The sequence below is a fragment of the Aethalodelphis obliquidens genome, unplaced genomic scaffold (genome assembly GCF_003676395.1).
Source record: "Aethalodelphis obliquidens isolate GAN/ISIS:26980383/991018 unplaced genomic scaffold, ASM367639v1 scaffold2, whole genome shotgun sequence".
Classification (NCBI taxonomy): Eukaryota; Metazoa; Chordata; class Mammalia; order Artiodactyla; family Delphinidae; genus Aethalodelphis; species Aethalodelphis obliquidens.
Window position 1 is genome coordinate 54,056,422 of NW_020837946.1, and position 18,851 is coordinate 54,075,272.

At 37.8% G+C, this 18,851-nt stretch overlaps 1 protein-coding gene across 1 annotated transcript in view; it reads left to right on the top strand.

Annotated features, from left to right (window-relative positions):
- Window positions 1-18,851, top strand: part of TTN (titin) — a 277,274-nt gene that overhangs the window by 58,029 nt on the left and 200,394 nt on the right. The window contains exons 45-47 of the mRNA XM_027126990.1: window positions 1,966-2,010; window positions 13,441-16,191; window positions 16,984-17,262. Of these exons, the coding sequence (XP_026982791.1) occupies window positions 1,966-2,010; window positions 13,441-16,191; window positions 16,984-17,262 (3,075 nt within the window). The remainder of the gene's footprint in view (window positions 1-1,965; window positions 2,011-13,440; window positions 16,192-16,983; window positions 17,263-18,851) is intronic.

Here is an 18,851-nt window from a genome sequence, read left to right on the forward strand (position 1 = left end):
TAATAAAATGAGAAAAGTATTCTTCAGGTACTAGAAGCCTGTGCTGTGTGTCTGCAGCAAAGAACCTTCACTGAATCCCATGGAGGGAAGCTGGTGGAAGAAGTTTAGGCATCTCCAGGGATCTGTGGAGAGCTGCGGCCTCTAGCTCTTCCCTGATCCGGCCATATTATTGTTGAGGCGTCAGAGATGAACGGGGGCAATACAGTGCTGTGTGCACGGCCATCTCTGCATTGAATTTTGAGATAGATTCATTAATTCACTTAATGTTCTGCAATCCTCACTCACCAAAAGGAGGATTTGTTTTTTTCTTAATCTGACATTTTGGTCTATAGCTATTTCTGATTAATTTTTAAAGCCTAAGAAAGGGATAGCTCAAGAACTGAGGTCTAATTATGCAAATTAGGTAGAAAATTCCACCATCCAGAAAGTTGACCCTCAGTTTCACCATAGCTGCTGGCTAGCACAGTAATCACACAAGAAACTGTCTATCTGGAGGCGTTGTCTACAAGTCACGTAGGTGACAACTGTGACGGTTTCCGCAGCAAGATAATTGGGAGCTGGTGTGTTGTGGAGGTGGGAGAAATGTAGGTCTTTCAACTCGCTTCCTAAAGAACCTAGTGCCCTAGGACAGTGCTTCATCATCATGTTCCCAGAGTGGATTTGAGCTGGACATTTTTGCCTCAGGATTTCCAGTTCACTCAGTTCCAACAGTTATATTATTAAAATGTTCTCGGTGCCTGAGCATTTTTTTTTTCCCTTGGGAAGTCCAGACTGCCTTACTGAAGAAAGTTAAAAGAGAAGCCACTTTTCAGGGTTTGAAGAGTGAAGGATCAGGCACAGTTATCTAATTATCTAATATAGGCCAGTCTTTATCTGTTCCTCTTCGATTTGGGCCTAATAATTTTACATAGGCTAGTTATCCATGAAAATCAGGTAGGAATGTGAACCCCCGTAAGTCTGTTTGAGTAGAGTTCTTATGTGCGTAGTAAGCATAGATATATCCTAGTTTGGGGACTCATGTGCTGCTTACCCTCTCATCCTAATGACATTCCATCATCTCTAAATTCCACGTGTGTTTTACTCTTACAAACACAACTAATTTATTCCTTTTCCAAACTTTATTCTTACCTAGCAAAAGAATTGCAAACCAGACCACTTACCAAAATTACCCTTGGTTCAGACACTAAAAGTATTAAAACACTCAAAGAGTCCCAAATTAAAACAACCCGTGAAGTAAAGAGAGCATCGTCAAAGAAAACATCAAGTTTGTCAGTAACTTCATGCCAAAGACCACAAGGAACTGAGAAGCCAGGGCGGCAAGCACACTGACTTGTGTCACACAGACGGGAGAATGAGAGTGTTACCTGAGCACCTGCTTTCTCTGAAGCCACCCAGAGACGATTGTGTCTAAAGGCTGTGACTTTTCCTTATGTAATAAAAGTAATTTTGAGTTGAGGACTCTTTGTTCTGCTCTTTAACATATAACTGGACTTTGTGTGAAGTTTTAAAGGTGGTTCAAATCAAAGGAGTGTTTACTAGCAGAAAACTCAATTCTGCAGGGAAATCTGAGAATGGCCCTCAGTTAAAAGTGGCAAGTTAGAAAATGCATGTTCCTTCTAAATGTGATTTCATCTCCTAGCAAGTAGTCAGTCAACAAGACATTAAAAAAGAAATATTCCTTTTGTTTGTGGATTGCTTTTCTCAGTGCATGTAAAAGGCATGGGGAATTGTGGAAGTAAAAGTGGAAATTTCATAGAGAACCTAAAATAAAAATGTTTTAAAATCTTTCATCATTGTCATGTACTTTATCAGCTCATTGATCTGTTTGGCATGGATTTTGGGGGGTGCATTTGGGGGATGTAGTTTTCTATTATAGTAAAGAGAAAATTGTAATTGTATGAATCATGAATTGAGGCAGAAAGTACATGGAATTAATCATGAAAATCTCTTGTTTTTGCATTCTAGCTCCTGAATCAATGTTGCATGAGCAGATTGAGATGGAGATGAAAGGTATGGTTATATTGAATATGAGATTTAAGTAGACATTCTGAAGGATTAATAGAATCCTTGAGCTGCCTTCTGTTAGTAGTATTGAGAAAAATGACATAGATGTACAAATATATCTCTTACAGTATATATTACTGTGTTGCATGCCTGGTTTAGTATGCTGATAGTTACATGCATTTCACAGTAATTTGTTTTATGGTAATTTAAAATCTTATATTTAAAATTTATCAGCCATAATCAACTTCATGTTTGCAGCCATTTTCAAAAGCGTGTATTAGAAAAGGTTGTCATCTTAATGCATGAAATCATGAACTAGAAGTTTGTTTTCAAAATCACTGTGAATTAAATTGAACAAGAGACAATAACCTAGCTGTCATTCTCAGAATGCAACATCATGAATGAATTATCATTGAGACGCTTTTTTATTTAGGGTGTGTGAAAATGTTACATTCCCATTCTGGTTTACACTTCATGCACATACATCATTTTAACATTGATATGTCTCTTACACTGGCTTGCAGATAGCTGCCTTATGTGATCCTTATTGCCTGCTTTTCTTTGCATAACATCGTGACTTTATGGCTGTATTAGTTCGAATAAACGCCTTCTCATTTTATTTTATTTTATTTTATTTTAGCTAATCATTTATGGTTATAGTTCTCGTATATATATCTTAAATAGTTAATTCTCCAAAAATACAATAATTTAATCTATAATCAAAAGGATCAGAAAGGGCGTTTATTCCACTCTCTGCAAGTCAGGTAAGATTTTCCTCTTAGCCATCAAAAGGACAGTTTTCCTGCTCTCAAAACAAATACGCACAGGAACATGTTATTTTGAAATTCATTTTTGCTTGTTCAAGAAGAAATTTCAGCAGTTTGAAGAAAAGACCAGACAACGAACGATTTTCGTGTCAGAATCTTTTAAACAGAGCATGGTGTTGCGTTTATTCGAACAAATATGGTGAGTGAAATTTTTTATGGATTTGTGAGAATCTGTAGCATGCACTTTATTTCATTTCCTATTTTGCAATTTCATTTATTTTCAACTTTTTCAAATACTGTGGAAAATAGTAAAATGCTTTATAATTGAACTTTTTTTCAGAATTGTTCTCTGAGGAAGCATCTGAACATTCAGAAAGAGATACCCGTGTTGCCTTCTCAGATTCTGAAGACATAGATCACAGCTCCATGGCTGCTAAAAGATATGCAAGTAGAATATCATCTACAAGCTCCTGGCCCAAATATTTCAAGCCTTGTTTTACCCAAAAGCTTATGTTTAAATATGTTTTTGAGGGTGAACCTGTTGTTTTTACATGTAGATTAATTGCCTGTCCAACTCCAGAAATGACTTGGTTTCATAACAATCGACCTATCCCAACAGGTCTTCGACGGGTTATAAAAACAAAGAGTGATTTACATCATCACTCTTCCAGCTTAGAGGTTAAAAGGGTCCAAGACAGAGATACTGGAAGTTATAGATTATTAGCAATTAATAGTGAAGGGTCTGCTGAGTCAACTGCATCGTTGCTTGTTATTGAAAAAGGGCAAGATGAGAAATATTTAGAATTTCTGAAAAGGGCAGAACAGACACATGGAAATATGGAGGCTTTAGTTGAAAGGAGAGAAGATAGATTAAAGGTTGACCTGAGGTTTACTGGCTCTCCCTTTAACAAGAAACAAGACGCGGAACAACAGGGAATCATGCGAACTATACACTTTAAGACAGTAAGTCCTGGCAGGAAAACAGATTTAATGTATGATGAAGAATATTTAGAAAGTAAATCTGACACAAGGGGATGGCTTAATGTAGGTGAAAGTTTCCTGGATGAGGAGACCAAAATGAAGTTGCAGCATTTACGGGAGGCTAGAAAAATGTTAATGGAGAAAAAGAAATTATCTTTGTTAGATATGTCATCTGAAATAAGTTCAAGAACTTTGAGAAGTGAAGACACTGATAAAGACGTTCTGTTCTCTCGAGAGGAAATAAAAAGCAGGTCTGTATCTGATCTAGCTGACAATAGGGATAAGGTAGATAATTCAACTGAGGGTATTGTCCAAGATCCACAGGTCCTTCCTAATCTAATGGATCAAAATGTAGAATCTGGAGAACCTCCCACAAGCTTTCAAACTACTGTTGATGAGGAAATCCTCCAGACTGAAATGAGAATGAGCCAAGAGGCATTCCTAAGAGAAAGTCTATCAAGGGACCATTTATATGGTAGGATTCTAGTAAATGAGAATATCCAAGCAAGAGAACAACTTGAAAAACTTATGACCCAAACGGAAATTGTAGAGTCATCTAAAGATATCACAAATGTAAGTAAGAATGAGGAAATATATGAGACCCCTGAAAAGGTGTCTCAAGTTACTACACCATACACCAGTGAATCTTTTGGTGCAGCTGTCAATATTCAAGAAAGTGAAGCATTAGATATTGACCAAATAAGAAAAGATGATTTGAGAGAATTTCAACACTCCACTTCCACAAAAGTCGATGAATTCAAAACTGAACAGGAAGAAAAAACCACAAGATTTTTCGAAAATTCTTTCCAGAAACATCCACAACGTTGCCCACCTTCATTTCTTCAAGAAATTGAACCTCAAGAAGTTTATGAAGGTGATAGCTGTGAATTTGTGTGTCATTTTCAAGGATATCCTCAACCCATAGTGACATGGTATAACAATGATGTACCAATCCCATGTAATCGAGGCTTTATCACTCAGACTTTCAAAAACTATTCAACGTTAACCTTTTCTTCTGTCCATCCTCAAAATGAAGGTTTCATTACCTGTGTGCTGTTTAACCAATACGGAACAGTAAAAACAACCGGTGTACTTAAAGTGAAGTCAAAACAAAGGCATGATGTCGAAGCACATAGGGTCCCAGTGTTGCATGACTACACTGATGAAGAAGAGGAGCTGACATTGGTGTTTGACCAAGCAAAAGGCGTTCCTCCATCTCTGAGACAGGAAGGCCAAACAAATCTCCATATGTTAAAAGCTAACCCACCAGTTCCTCCCTCTGCAGACATAGAACTTCTTTCCTTTCCTGTAGAAATTCAGATAACGGCAGCTACTCCTACCCCAGAACAGGATAAAGAGTCAAGAGAGTTGTTTCAACTGGAGGAGTTGGAACCTAAAGCAACACCTCAAGATGAGGCTACTCGGTCACCAAAGCACAAATTTATATTTTCATCTGATATTACTAATGAGCCGCCAGAAGTGTTACAAGAAATGCCAAAGCATGCCAGTTGTAGAGAAGGGGATTCCATAGTCCTTGAATGTTCACTGTCTGGTGAGCCTAAACCAGCTGTGACATGGTTCCACAATGGAGTCCTTTTAAAGCAGAACGAGAAGTTCCAGTTTGAAGAAGTTAATTGTAGCCACAGGTTATATATTAATGATGTTAATTCTCAAGATTCTGGAAAATATGAATGTGTTGCTGAAAACAGTTCAGGAATGGTTGAGAGTGTTTCAGATCTAACAGTGGAACCTGTCACTCACAGGGAATATAGTCAATTAGAAAATATGGGTGGAATTTATGCCAAATATTCCAAAGATCAACACATTCAGGGAGAATCTGTACAGGCACACTTTCATGATTATCCAACCGGTCCTTTTACTCCCCAATCCAATATAAAAGAATATTCTGTAAGAGAATATTTTCAAAGCCTTGAGACAATTGAACAGATAGACCAGAAAGTCCAGGTTTCTTGCACATCTTCTAGAGAAAAACTGCCCATATTTATGCAGGGTACTTCTACATCCATAACAATCAACAAGCCTCTCCGAGCTGAACTCATACAATGTCAGGATGAAGAGAAAGAGGAACATGTAAATGAAAAATCAAAGCTACACCAAGCAGAGGGGACTGTCTATCCATCTGTTGACGATTTCAGTGAAGTTAAAATTAGGAAAGAGGTAAGAAATGATTTGGGGAAACTTGGTGGACCAGAAAGGGAAAACATGCAAGAATATGCCCAAAGTGACTATTTATCAAATATCCACTCTGAGAGAACTTCTGATGGTTACAATACAAAAGAATCGTCCATCATTGTATACGAAGAACCCTTTGGGGAAGGGAGATACTACCCAGGAAAAAAGGTGAGGCATAGAATCATTGCATTTGAAAAGTTACAACATATAGAAAAAGGCGTTCTAGAAAAAAGACCTACCAAGAAATCATTTGTGAATCCTCCTCAAAAGAAGCTTGATGACAAAGACTTCCCCTTAAAGCAAAGAAAATCAAGATCAAGTAACCTAAACACAAATATGCATCAGGCAGAGGAAATGCCTCCAAACACTGAACAAGATTCATCTAACATTGTAATGAATTTAAAGCTGCTTTCTTCTCAAACTCATAAGGTACTTAAAGTACAAGAGAGGGAACAACAGAAGGAAGTAGGTCTTATAGATCAATCTGCAGTTGCTGAAAGGGCTGAACCTGAAGCACCTATTACATTTGACCTAAAGCAATTTCATGCTCAAATAGAAAATGCGGATGTAAAATTTCAGGACGTTAGACTAGATAGTGATCAATCAGAAGAAGCTTATTTTCAAACCCAGCATCCTGCTTCTGAAACAACCGAGGCTGAGAGCATTGTATTTGATCTGAAGCAAATGTATTCTCATTTAGGAGACCCAGCTAAGGAGTTTCAAGAGCAAGAAACTAGGCAACAGCAGGAAACACCATATAAAGAGGAAGTTCCTAGCACTGAAACATTACAATCTGATACACAGAATACCTCTCAAAGTGCACAAAGTAACATATTTACCAATCCAGAGATTTCTTCCAGTAAGGAGTTTTTAGATAGGACTGTGAGGGAGAAAAGTGGTAGTGATGAAAATGCCTCTTATTTGGAAAAACATAAGCAGGAACAAAATTTAGAAATTTTAACTACTGATATTTCTCTTAAAACTATTTCTGAAGAGATCCATAGTGAACCGTGTGCCCTACTTTCAACCTTGTCCACAGATGTAGGAAAAACTGATATTTCTGAGAAAAATGGGGATAGGAGTTTCATTTCACATGTGAAAAAAGCAAGTGAGGAAAAGCTTATAGAGGTTTGTAAAAAGGAGGAGGAGCATTCTTTGGAACCAGAGTTGGAGTCATTTCAAAAGCAAGATGGAGGGACACAGGGATATGCTGCTGGAATTTTGGGAGACCACATAAGAGAGGTTCAGGAAGCAGACACATGCCGCAGAAAAATTTCCCTGAGTCAGCACTTTCCATTCTTAATGACTGAGGAACAACGGAATCCAAATGATCAAATAAGTGAGAAAATGGATGCTCCTGGAAAAGAAAAATGTTATGAAGAAATTCAAGTTCAGAATGAAACTTCTTTCTCCAGTACTGAAAAAGAAAATATAGAAACTTGTTTTTCTGAAAACCCTCCTAAGTTGGATGAGGCACATACACCGGAGGTAATGGAATGTGAGACCTCCCTAACACAGTACTTACTGGCTGCTGGAAAGCATGAAGTTCCTGAGGCTGCAGACACCAAGCACAAGGCAGATCTTGTTCACAGTGAATCAGTCACATCAATGGAGGTTGAAGAAGTAACTTTCAGCACTGTGTATGAGTACTACAACCAACAACAGGAATCACTGGGACGCCCATTTTCTCCTGAATCTGATATTTCAATTGATGTGGGAAGTACAAGCAGTGAAGCACTCTCTGAGCTAGATCAGTTTTATACCCCACCATCCTCTGTTGAACATCTTGAAACTCCAAAGTCTCCTGATTTGTATCTTACTCCTGTAGACACAGCTAAAAAATCCTCAACAAATTTGGGAGGTAAGACTATTGAAAAGACCACACCTTTAGAGGAAGCTACTGAAAGGTACTCAACACCTTCCGAAGGCAAGTTAGCAGAAAGGTGTTCCACACCCTCAGGAGAGACCCTGGAGAGATACTCCACACCTCCAGGAGAGACCCTGGAGAGATACTCCACACCTCCAGGAGACACCCTGGAGAGATACTCCACACCTCCAGGAGACACCCTGGAGAGATATTCCACACCTCCAGGAGACACCCTGGAGAGATACTCCACACCTCCGGGAGACACCCTGGAGAGATATTCCACACCTCCAGGAGAGACCTTAGAGAGGTATTCCACGCCCTCAGGGGAGACACTAGAGAGATATTCTAGACCTTTAGGAGGAGAAACTGTTGAAAGATATTCTGTTCCTACTGGAGGACCAAACCCCACTGCAATCTTTAAAAGGTGCCCATCAAAACTAGAAAGGGAGGACAGTCCATCAAGTGAACATTTCCACACACCTACAGAAGAGAGAAGCTCAGCTTATGAATTATGGCGTTCTGATTCCTTTGGCACGCCCAATGAAGCCATTGAACCAAAAGACAATGAAATGCCTCCATCTTTTATTGAACCTCTGACCAAAAGGAAGATCTATGAAAACACAACCTTGGGCTTCATTGTTGAAGTTGAGGGCCTTCCAGTTCCTGGTGTGAAATGGTATCGAAATAAATCTTTGCTAGAGCCAGATGAAAGAATCAAAATAGAAAGGGTGGGTAATGTGTGTTCTTTGGAAATTGCTAACATTCAAAAAGGAGAGGGAGGCGAGTACATGTGCCATGCTGTAAACATCATAGGGGAAGCAAAGAGCTTTGCACATGTAGACATTGTGCCCCCAAAAGAGAGAGCAGTGGCCCTTCCACCTCCAGTAACACATCAGCATGTCATGGAGTTCGATTTGGAAAACACTGGGTCATCAAGAACCCCTTCTCCTCAAGAAATTGTCCTGGAAGTTGAATTAAGTGAAAAAGATGTTAAAGAATTTGAGAAGCAAGTGAAAATAGTCACCGTTCCTGAATTTACTCCTGATCATAAAAGCATGGTTGTGAGTCTGGATGTTCTCCCATTGAATTTAGCAGATCCAAGTATGGCTTCAAGGGAGGAAGAAGACAAAGATTTAAAAATTGACTTAGAAGTATTTGAAATGCCTCCTCGCTTTATAATGCCTATTTGTGATTTTAGAATTCCAGAAAACTCAGACGCTGTGTTCAAATGTTCAGTCATAGGCATCCCAACTCCTGAAGTGAAATGGTATAAAGAATATATGTGTATTGAGCCAGATGACGCTAAATATGTGATTAGTGAGGAGAAGGGAAGTCACACCCTTAAGATTCGCAACGTCTGTCTTTCCGATAGTGCAACGTACCGGTGCAGAGCTGTGAATTATGTAGGGGAGGCTATCTGTCGGGGATTCCTCACCATGGGAGATTCCGAAATGTTGGCTCTGCTGTCAAAGAAAAGTAAAGTGACATTGAGCAGTGTGAAGGAAGAATTAGTCTTAAGGAGCAAATATTCAGACAGCTTTTTTGAATTTCAGGTGGAGGAAGGGCCTCCCAGGTTTATCAAAGGTATTTCTGACTGTTCAGCACCGTTAGGGACAGCAGCTTATTTCCAGTGTTTAGTCCGTGGCTCTCCGAGGCCCACGGTTTACTGGTACAAAGATGGGAGATTGGTGCAAGGAACAAGGTTCAGTGCCGAGGAAAGTGGCATAGGGTTCCACAACCTGTTCATAACAAGCTTAGTGAAGGAGGACGAAGGTGAGTACAGGTGTGTAGCTACAAACAAATCGGGCATGGCTGAGGCCTGTGCAGTGCTCACCCTAATTTAAAGCTCCTCATGCAAGGTGTTAGTGTCCCCATAATGATGAGAATGGACTTGAATGCTTTCACACTTTCCAGATTATATAGTTCTAATAAATCTCCAAATACATCTACTCTATTTGAACAAATTACATTGAAAAACCCCAGGGAAAACAGTTTCTCTATGTGGAAATCTCATGTTTGTAATACATGTAAATATTCTATTATCTAAACTGTGGAATTATCACCTGTGTCAATTCTGCTGTGAATCATCAAACACTATTAAACATCTCCTTGGCTACCTAATCGTTGGTACTTCTACTTTACCCTCCTTCTACTCCATAAAGTCCTTCAGCAGAATGCATTCTCTTTTAGCAGATAAACTGTGTATGTCAAGTAAAATGTGAAATGGAAGACCATATCAGATGACCACACAGACAAATTGGTAAGGTAAAATCTCTCTGCTCTAAGTCATTTTGGAAACGATAACTCTTTTGCACCCAAATACATGCTTATTTATTCAGACTTAGAACAAACCAAGCAGCAACAGAAACTAGCTTTGCCCAATTGGTAACTAACTCTATAATCTGTTTTACCTTGCAATCTTCATATTTATTTTCAGCTCTTTAAAAAATATTTTCATTATTAATATCCCTCTTCTTAAGTGTTTTAACTCTTGCTGCTTTTGAAGGGACCAATGGTGATCTCTTGGTGGGTAGAGTTCACCTAGACATTTGCAGAATATGCAAATAAATATCTTTCCACTTTTGGAACTACCTCATTTTCTCAATTTCTGAGATAGCATTAACTGTAAAATGCAGCATTAATTTGATACTGGACTGGGGTTGGGACAAGAAACTACTATATTACATTTATATATAAATTTTAAACTGCAGTACAATTTCAGAATCTTTAAAATTAGAAAAAGATGGTGGGACATCTCTAATATTGAAGCAATATGGTAATTTGTATTTCAGATTATATACAAATAACAAGATAATTAGCTTTCCTGTCCTTTTCTCTGGATTTTATTTTTAAAACTAGAAATTAATAAGCATTCAAATTTAAGATGTATAAACATATATGTTTCTAAAGTGGCTGTTTTTGTTTTTCAAAATTATAATTATAGTAAGTTCACAAAATCCTTAACGTACCTATGTGCCACTGTGAACTAAATCTTCTCATATAAGCTGTAATAAACATAAAGAAACTTCGTTTTTTCTTACCTAAAAACGAAGGGTTAGACCAAAAGACCACAGAGGTGATTGTTCAACTATGATTCTGTGTCATCCCAGTGGTAACTTTTCTTAATATAATTCGGAATACATTTCAGTTTTGCAACAGATGACAAGAGGAATAATAGAATATAGTAATTTGATTGTGAGACTTCTCTTCCTCCAACTCTATAAATTACTCACTGTCATCTAATGGCTATTTTCTCCTCTGCATTGAGCAATTTTTACATAACATCATCATATTAAATACATTAATTTTACTTTAATTCTAAAACATTAATCATTTAATTTAAATTTAATTTTCAAGAGAATCCATATATCCAATCATGTTTATTATGCTTCTTTCATCTGTCAAATGTTTTATTCCCACAATGGGACTTCCCTAAAAGCCTTTCAAATTAAAGAAGAAACTGGGAGAATGTGTAGGATATAGACAGACCAGTCAGGCTTACACCCCACCCACCCCACCCCCCAAAGAACATTCGCTTTGCTTTCTTTGAGTCACCATAACTTATCAAGATAGATACACTATTGTGAAACAATCATTTCTGTTTCAACCAGTGGGGAGACAATATCTGTGATCATAATTATAGATATGATATATATCTATATACCACATCATAATATATATTATTATATATTATATTATATATATTATATAATATAATATATAATAATATATATATCACATCATAAATCCCTGAAATAAAACTAATTCTATAGTTTAGGGACTTAAGGATTTATTCTACTCTGAGTCACATAATGGATGTTTAAATAAATTAGAAATTCAGGTCATGACAAACATGATAAGCACACTTTACCCAAACATTATACAGCATAACAATAGTCCAAACCTGTTCTTAAAAAAAAGAAAGAAAAGAAAAAAAAGTTTTAATGCCATATTGGATTGGCAGTAAGGGCTGAAAACTATACTTTTATGCTTATAAAAAGGTGGGCTTTATTTGATTTTGCTCATTAGAATTCTGTTAGTCTTAAATTCATTGCACTTGAGAATATTCAGAATAAAAGTGACTGAATAAAGAAAAATAAGCCTTGCCCACCCTTGGCTTACTTATTAATTGTTGTAGATAATTAAATGGAATTTTTTATTTTCTGACTCAACAGCATATAACTTAAAAGCCTGAAATGTGAATTTCTCTGATGCTGGATAAAGAATTCATTGTTTTATGCATAGTAGAGTTTAAACAATTATTAGCTGCTATTACTACATGTATTTTAAACTACACCTTTCATGTTTCAGGACTCTTGAATTTCATCTGGTATCTTTCATATAGTTAATATACCATGTTTAGAAGAAAGGAAAAACAGTTGAAAATATTGCAACACATTAGTGAGTAGGGGTATTTTCGCTATACTGACATTCACTCCCTTTACAGATATTTTGGGAGTTCAAGTGAAAAGGGAAAGCTGACATGAGTGATACATTATAGATTAAATGTTAAGTGGTCACCATTAGTATGTGAAATTAGTCAATGTTTTTACAGCTTACTAACTGAAATAATAATAACTGAGTTTGTATTCTACATGCTATAGGTAAGTTTTACCAGTATATTTATATAAGCCAACAGATACTGGAGTCCTGCCTTTTACTGCTAATACATTTGAATTAAAGCATAAGACTATTCCACGTGATGCAAGTAAACTAATACAATAGTAAAACTGCTCTAGGTAAGGTAATAAAACTATTATTAACCAGAGCTGTTCTATTTACCTAAAAATTTAATGAAAAGCTAATTCCTTGTTATCAAATTACGTCTTTCATCCTGTCCATGATACTGTTTAAAGAGTATCTGTTATTCACTGTTTGTTTTCCTGTTCAATAATACTGTGTAGGTATTTCTCATGCAATAAACTATAATTAAATTTTTAATGTTGGAGTTTTCTCTCATTTCTGATTCTCCCACTTTCTTAACATAAGCCTCATTATAAAAGCTTTGTTGAAGTAATAGGGCAATTTACACAGGCAAAGGAAGGCTTGCATTTCTAGTAACTGAAAACAGTTATAAGCAGTAACTAGAACATAGATGTTTTAGTTTGAAAATAAACAGTCTTCAATTTGACAATGAAGATCACTCTTAAACTCAAGAAAATTCTAAATGTAAATAACAATTCTGGATCTTTTTAGAAATTTATTTAAATGATCCTGAATTCTTTTTTAATTAATTAATATTTAGTGGAATTTTTATTTAAAAGTTGTGTTTTAAAGAAAAACATTTGGATCCTGAATTATTTGATTAGCAATATTTAGCCAGCCAGCAGTTTCTCAAACTTTAGAATTGGGACTGTATCACAAAGGAAGACTCATAAGAACATCTTTAAAATGTATAAACTCTAACACAAATGAAATGGACTGCAAGTTGCATCAGTACAGTATTTATAATCATATAATATAATAAGCTAAGGTTAAAATTTTAGAAATGTGCCTTTTGATAAATTAATCTCAAGATAATCTAATGATTTCAGGAATAAAACAGAAGAAGGCCATCAATTGGTGCATAATTCTTTGACGACTTCTTTGTTTGTTTTAGTAAAATAATAATCATTTTTCCCCATACAGAGTTTTCTAGTTCTCTTCTGTCTGCTGAGGAAGAAGGACCTCAAACCTCTAGCTCTGGCCTTCAGTTATCTAATAGAAATGAAACACTGGAACTTTTGTCTGAACCTCCAGTTCATTCAACTAAATTCGATTCCAAAAAGGAAGGCAGTGTCCCAGTTTTCATCAAAGAAGTGTCAAATGCTGAAATAAGCATAGGGGATGTGGCTAAGTTGTCTGTTACTGTCACTGGTATTCCCAAGCCTCAAATTCAGTGGTTCTTTAATGGAGTAATGTTAACCCCTTCAGCTGACTACAAATTTGTTTTTGACGGTAATGATCACAGCTTGATCATTCTGTTCACCAAATTAGAGGATGAGGGAGAGTATACATGTATTGCCAGTAATGAATATGGACAGACAATATGTAGTGCCTATCTGAAAATAAATTCCAAAGGAGAGGGGCTCCAAGAACCAGAATCAGCAGAAGAGAAATCTCTGGAAAAGCTCGAAGGTCCTTGTCCTCCTTACTTCCTTAAGGAGTTAAAACCAATTCACTGTGCACAGGGGCTCCCTGCCATCTTTGAGTACACGGTGCTTGGAGAGCCTGCACCCACTGTTTCGTGGTTCAAAGAAAACAAGCAGCTTTGCACCAATGTTTATTACACTATCATTCATAATCCTGATGGTTCCGGGACATTCATCGTCAATGACCCTCAGAAAGAAGATAGTGGTTTCTATGTCTGTAAAGCGGAGAATGTGTGGGGTGAATCCACCTGTACCGCAGAGCTGCTCGTGCTTCTGGAAGACACACACATGACTGATGCCCCCTGTAAAGCAACGTCCACACCAGAGGCTCCTGAAGGTTTTCCCCAGACGTCGTTAACGGTCCCTGCAGTTGAGGCACTTGACTCAGAACAGGAGACTGCAGCTTTTGTAAAGGACACCATTTTGAAAGCTGCTTTAATTGCAGAAGGAAAACAGCAGCTTTCTTACGAGCATATTGTTAAAACCAATGAACTGAGCAGTCAAGTTACTTTCATAGCTGAGCAACTGCAATCCACAGTCATGTTACAGCAGGATATGCCCACTCCTGAAAGCATCAATGAACTTCTTTCCATCAGTGACACTATTCATGTCCAGCCTATCAAGGAACCACCTCCCAATGTACAGCTGCAGATTGTCCAGTCCCAGGACACCCTCTCCAAAGAAGATATTCTAATGTATCAAGAGCCTGAATTACAGGTGGTTCTACCAGATACTGAAAAAATCTTCCCAAGTGCCATGTCCATAGAGGAAATTAGTTCATTAACAGTTGAGTCTCTGCAAACTTTATTAGCTGAACCTGAAGGGAGTTATCCACAGTCATCAATAGAAGAAACGCCAGCCCATTCATATCCAACCTCTGTGGCTGAGGAAGTACTTTTACCAAAAGAAAAGATAGTATCCGCAGTGGACGAAGAGCAAAGAGTGATCCTTCAAGAGCAAGAGGTGCAAAGTGCTCTCATCCTGAATCAGAGCTTAGCTGAGGGGCACGTGGAAAGTTTCCAGGGTCCTGACATCATGATCTCCCGGGTCCCTTCAGAACACACGTGCACAGAAGGTGAAATCTTAATGGAAAGTGTGGATCAAGTGGACAGTGCAAAGCAAGATTTCGCAGCCAGCGTTGAGGAAGGCAAGTCCTTAAGGTTTCCGTTGGCAGGTGAGGAAAAGCAGGTACTGCTCAAGGAAGAGCGTCTTGACAGCTTGGCAATGCCCCCGAACCAAACCACTAAGTATAAAAAAGAGCCCATGGCAATAAATGGTGTGCAGGAGGTGCAGGGAAGTGACCTGCTTTCTAAGGAAAGTTTGCTTTCTGCTATTCCTGAAGAGCAGCGGTTAAACCTGAAAACTCAGATCCGCAGGGCTTTGCAAGCAGCAGTGGCCAGCGAGCAGCTGAGTCTTTTCTCTGAATGGTTAAGAAACATTGAACAGGTAGAGGTCAAGGCCATAGACTTCACCCAAGAGCCCAACCGCATTATGTGCACCTATTTTATTACCTCAGTGAAGTCTCTAACAGAAGAATTAGCCATCACTATTGAAGGCATTGATCCTCAAATGGCTAACTTGAAAACTGAACTTAAGGAGGCTTTGTGCTCTCTAATATGTGAGGAAATGAACATCTTAACAGCTGAGGAACCTGGAATTCAGAAAGGAGCCACAATAGACTTGCAGGAAGAAATGGATTCTTTTTCTAATCCACAGAAGGTTGAAGCAATCACCGAACCAGAGGTTGAATCTAAATATCTTGTCTTAAAGGAAGAGATAAGTTATTTTAAGGTGGAAAGTCAGGTCAAAGCTGTGGGTGCCACAACTGCTTCCGCTGCTGTCTCTGATGAAAAACTGGATGAGATACCAAAACCATCAGAGGAAAAAGAGAAATCCTCTGAAGATGGTACTGAGAAGGCTCGTACAGTAGAGATACGGGAGGCTGAGGGTAGCTCACTCAGAGAGGGTGGTCCTGATGTACAGACACCCTTGGTGGACATGATTGCCAAGGAAGGTGACACCGTAAGCCTCGCGTCATCCATAACAAATGCCAAAGAGGTGAATTGGTATTTTGAGAGTAAACTTGTGCCTTCAGATGAAAAGTTCAAGTGTTTACAAGATCAAAATACATATATGCTAGTGATCGACAAAGTAAATAGAGAAGAACATCAAGGGGAATATACGTGTGAGGCCTTGAATGATGACGGAAAAACAGCAACTTCAGCAAAACTCACTGTAGTCAAAAGAGGTTGGATTTTAAGGATTCAGTGAATCAAGTTCTAACATTCACTGGGTTGTAATGATTTAGGTTTCCTCACTGAATTTTCACTTATCTACCATTGCCAGAATGCAGTTTATTTAGAGTAAGAATGAAATCACAGACATAATCATGGTTATTAACTTTCCCCTTTTCCCTTACTGCCTTACTGGGTGGTATGTTATATCTACACTACTACTTATTTTTAAAATGAAACGTATTTCCATATATTTCATAATACTGATAAATGCTTTTTTAGTCTCTTTCTATATGAAAATACTTTAATGATATGTAATAAAAAGCTGTCAGTGAATACCTAGTTACCCAGAAATCACCAGTCTCATCCTTAAATTCAAAATAACCATGATTAATTGTCCATTTGTGTTTCTTGTTTCGATTATCTTTTTTGCTATTGTTTCACTTCATCACTTTATTTAGTAGATCATGTTTTTTTCACATTATTCGCAGTGTTCCTAGTCAGCATGGTATATTTAAAGAATATATCGTATTGTTATGCATGTAAGCCAAGAGCATCACATCATTTTAATCATTTTTTCACAATTCACTGAAAAGTAGCAATTGAATATGTTGAAAGCTGCTTGCTGTCTTCTTTTGCCTTCAGTGATCTTCCTCATTTTCCAGTCACTTGTCTTAAACTGCTGCAGTCCACTTCACTAATTTCAACTGTTTCACTCCATTAACAGCAACAAAGTTTAGAAGGAAAAGAAAAATGTGGGGTACCTGAGAAGGAGGTGTGCTAATGGGCTCTGCTTCCCTTTGCAGCTGCCCCAGTGATCAGGAGGAGAATTGAGCCCCAGGAAGTAGCCCTGGGCCACCTCGCCAAATTCACCTGTGAGATCCACAGCGCTCCCAATGTCCGCTTCCAGTGGTTCAAAGCTGGCCGAGAAATCTGTGAGAGTGACAAGTGTTCTATTCGGTCTGCAAATTATGTCACCACCCTGGAAATCCTGAGAACCCAGGTTGTTGACTGTGGCGAGTACACCTGCAAAGCTTCCAACGAGTATGGCAGTGTCAGCTGCACAGCCACACTGACTGTGACAGGTAAATGCCATACACTGACACAGATGTTATTCCATTTCATATTATTGCCTATTTTACTTTTTGTGGAGGTGCAGGAGGTACTTGTCCTACCAACTGGAGAGACCAGTAGCCAAGATGGTAACACAGTGGCTAGGTAGTGCAGAGCCTATGAGAGACAAGAAGTCATTGTTTACAGTCACATTTCTAAAAACAGCTAAAGAAAAAAAAATTTTATTTCGAGAGCAATGTGAAGGAATCACACAAGCAGTGGCTCCTCATAGTTTGGTTTGGGTTTTGGTTTTTTTCTGTTCTTTTTATTAAATGGTCTGGCTTGACCTCTAGCATAAAAAATTTCAGGACAGTTTGGTGCTACTAAAAAGTAAATGATGTCCGAATGTGTGTAATAATTTGGACCCAGTTAACCAATTAAGAACAGAATTACAAAATGAAAAAAGCCAAAGCATAAGACTAAAGTCAAACAAATCCTAATAAGAGACAGGGAGCTAGTACAGAACTACAAACTAGGATTCTCACCCTAAGCTTTATTACTAATTGAAAAATAAGAGTAACTACACAAATATTCTGTTCTCCATTTCCTGAGGACACACAGGATGACTGTCAAGTAGGTAACACTCATCAGGAGTTTGAATTCCCTCATTAGCAAAAAAAAAAAAATAAATAACTCTTTCCTACCTCTTTCTCTCACTCTTTCTTTCTCTTTTGCTTTCTTCCTACAAAGGGAAAATGTGAGTATGAACTTATGAACTATGGTTTAGGGTGAGAAGTAGCAATGACTTGTGCTGTTGACAGAAGCATGCACGAAATGCCAGGGTGAGGCTGTCCCTTTGTCTTTTTCTTTTTGAAGTATAGTTGGTTTACAGTATTACCTTGGTCATCTTCTTCAATGACAGCATGGAGGGGAAGGGTAAATGCAGCATGCATCTTTGACTTGAAAAAGCCAGGGTTTCCTGTAGCTTCCTCTCCTCTACAACTCTTTTATATCAGAAACTCCACACCCCCAGGCCCATGGTGACCCATTCAGTGGATTTCACTTTGTGATCAGAGTCTCCGTACTGCCAAGTGCATGGCATTATTCTTAATGACACTTCGGGAAATTTCTTTACCCAAAATAGGCCGGTTCAGTAATGGGACTAACACTTGAGCTTCAAATCACAAGGGGAAAGAAGAAAGAGGAGGATTTTTTTTTTTAATCAGAAAGAGAGGTTTCTAAATGTTTGCTTCCAAATGCAGAATGGACATGGGAAATTACTGCTATAAATATTTTTACAAGTTTGGAGTGATTTAGTGGATACATTTAAAGTTGTGCCATTTAAGGATTTGCTAGTGGTCATTGACATGAGGGTTAGAGAGACTTTATAAAACTACTGAAACTTTTTATTACTTAATATCCCTACTCTTCAGAAAAGTCAAGTACGTTTTCTTTATCTTCCTCATACGGTCTTCTAATTTGCAGAATTAACGTACCAGCTGAATTGCTTATCAGATAATTCGAACAAATAATCAGCTCATAAAATGGACAAAGCTTTAGCAATAGTGAGTCAATGTTGTGAAATAAAGGAACATTTGTTCTTTCCTTTGATAGAGACATT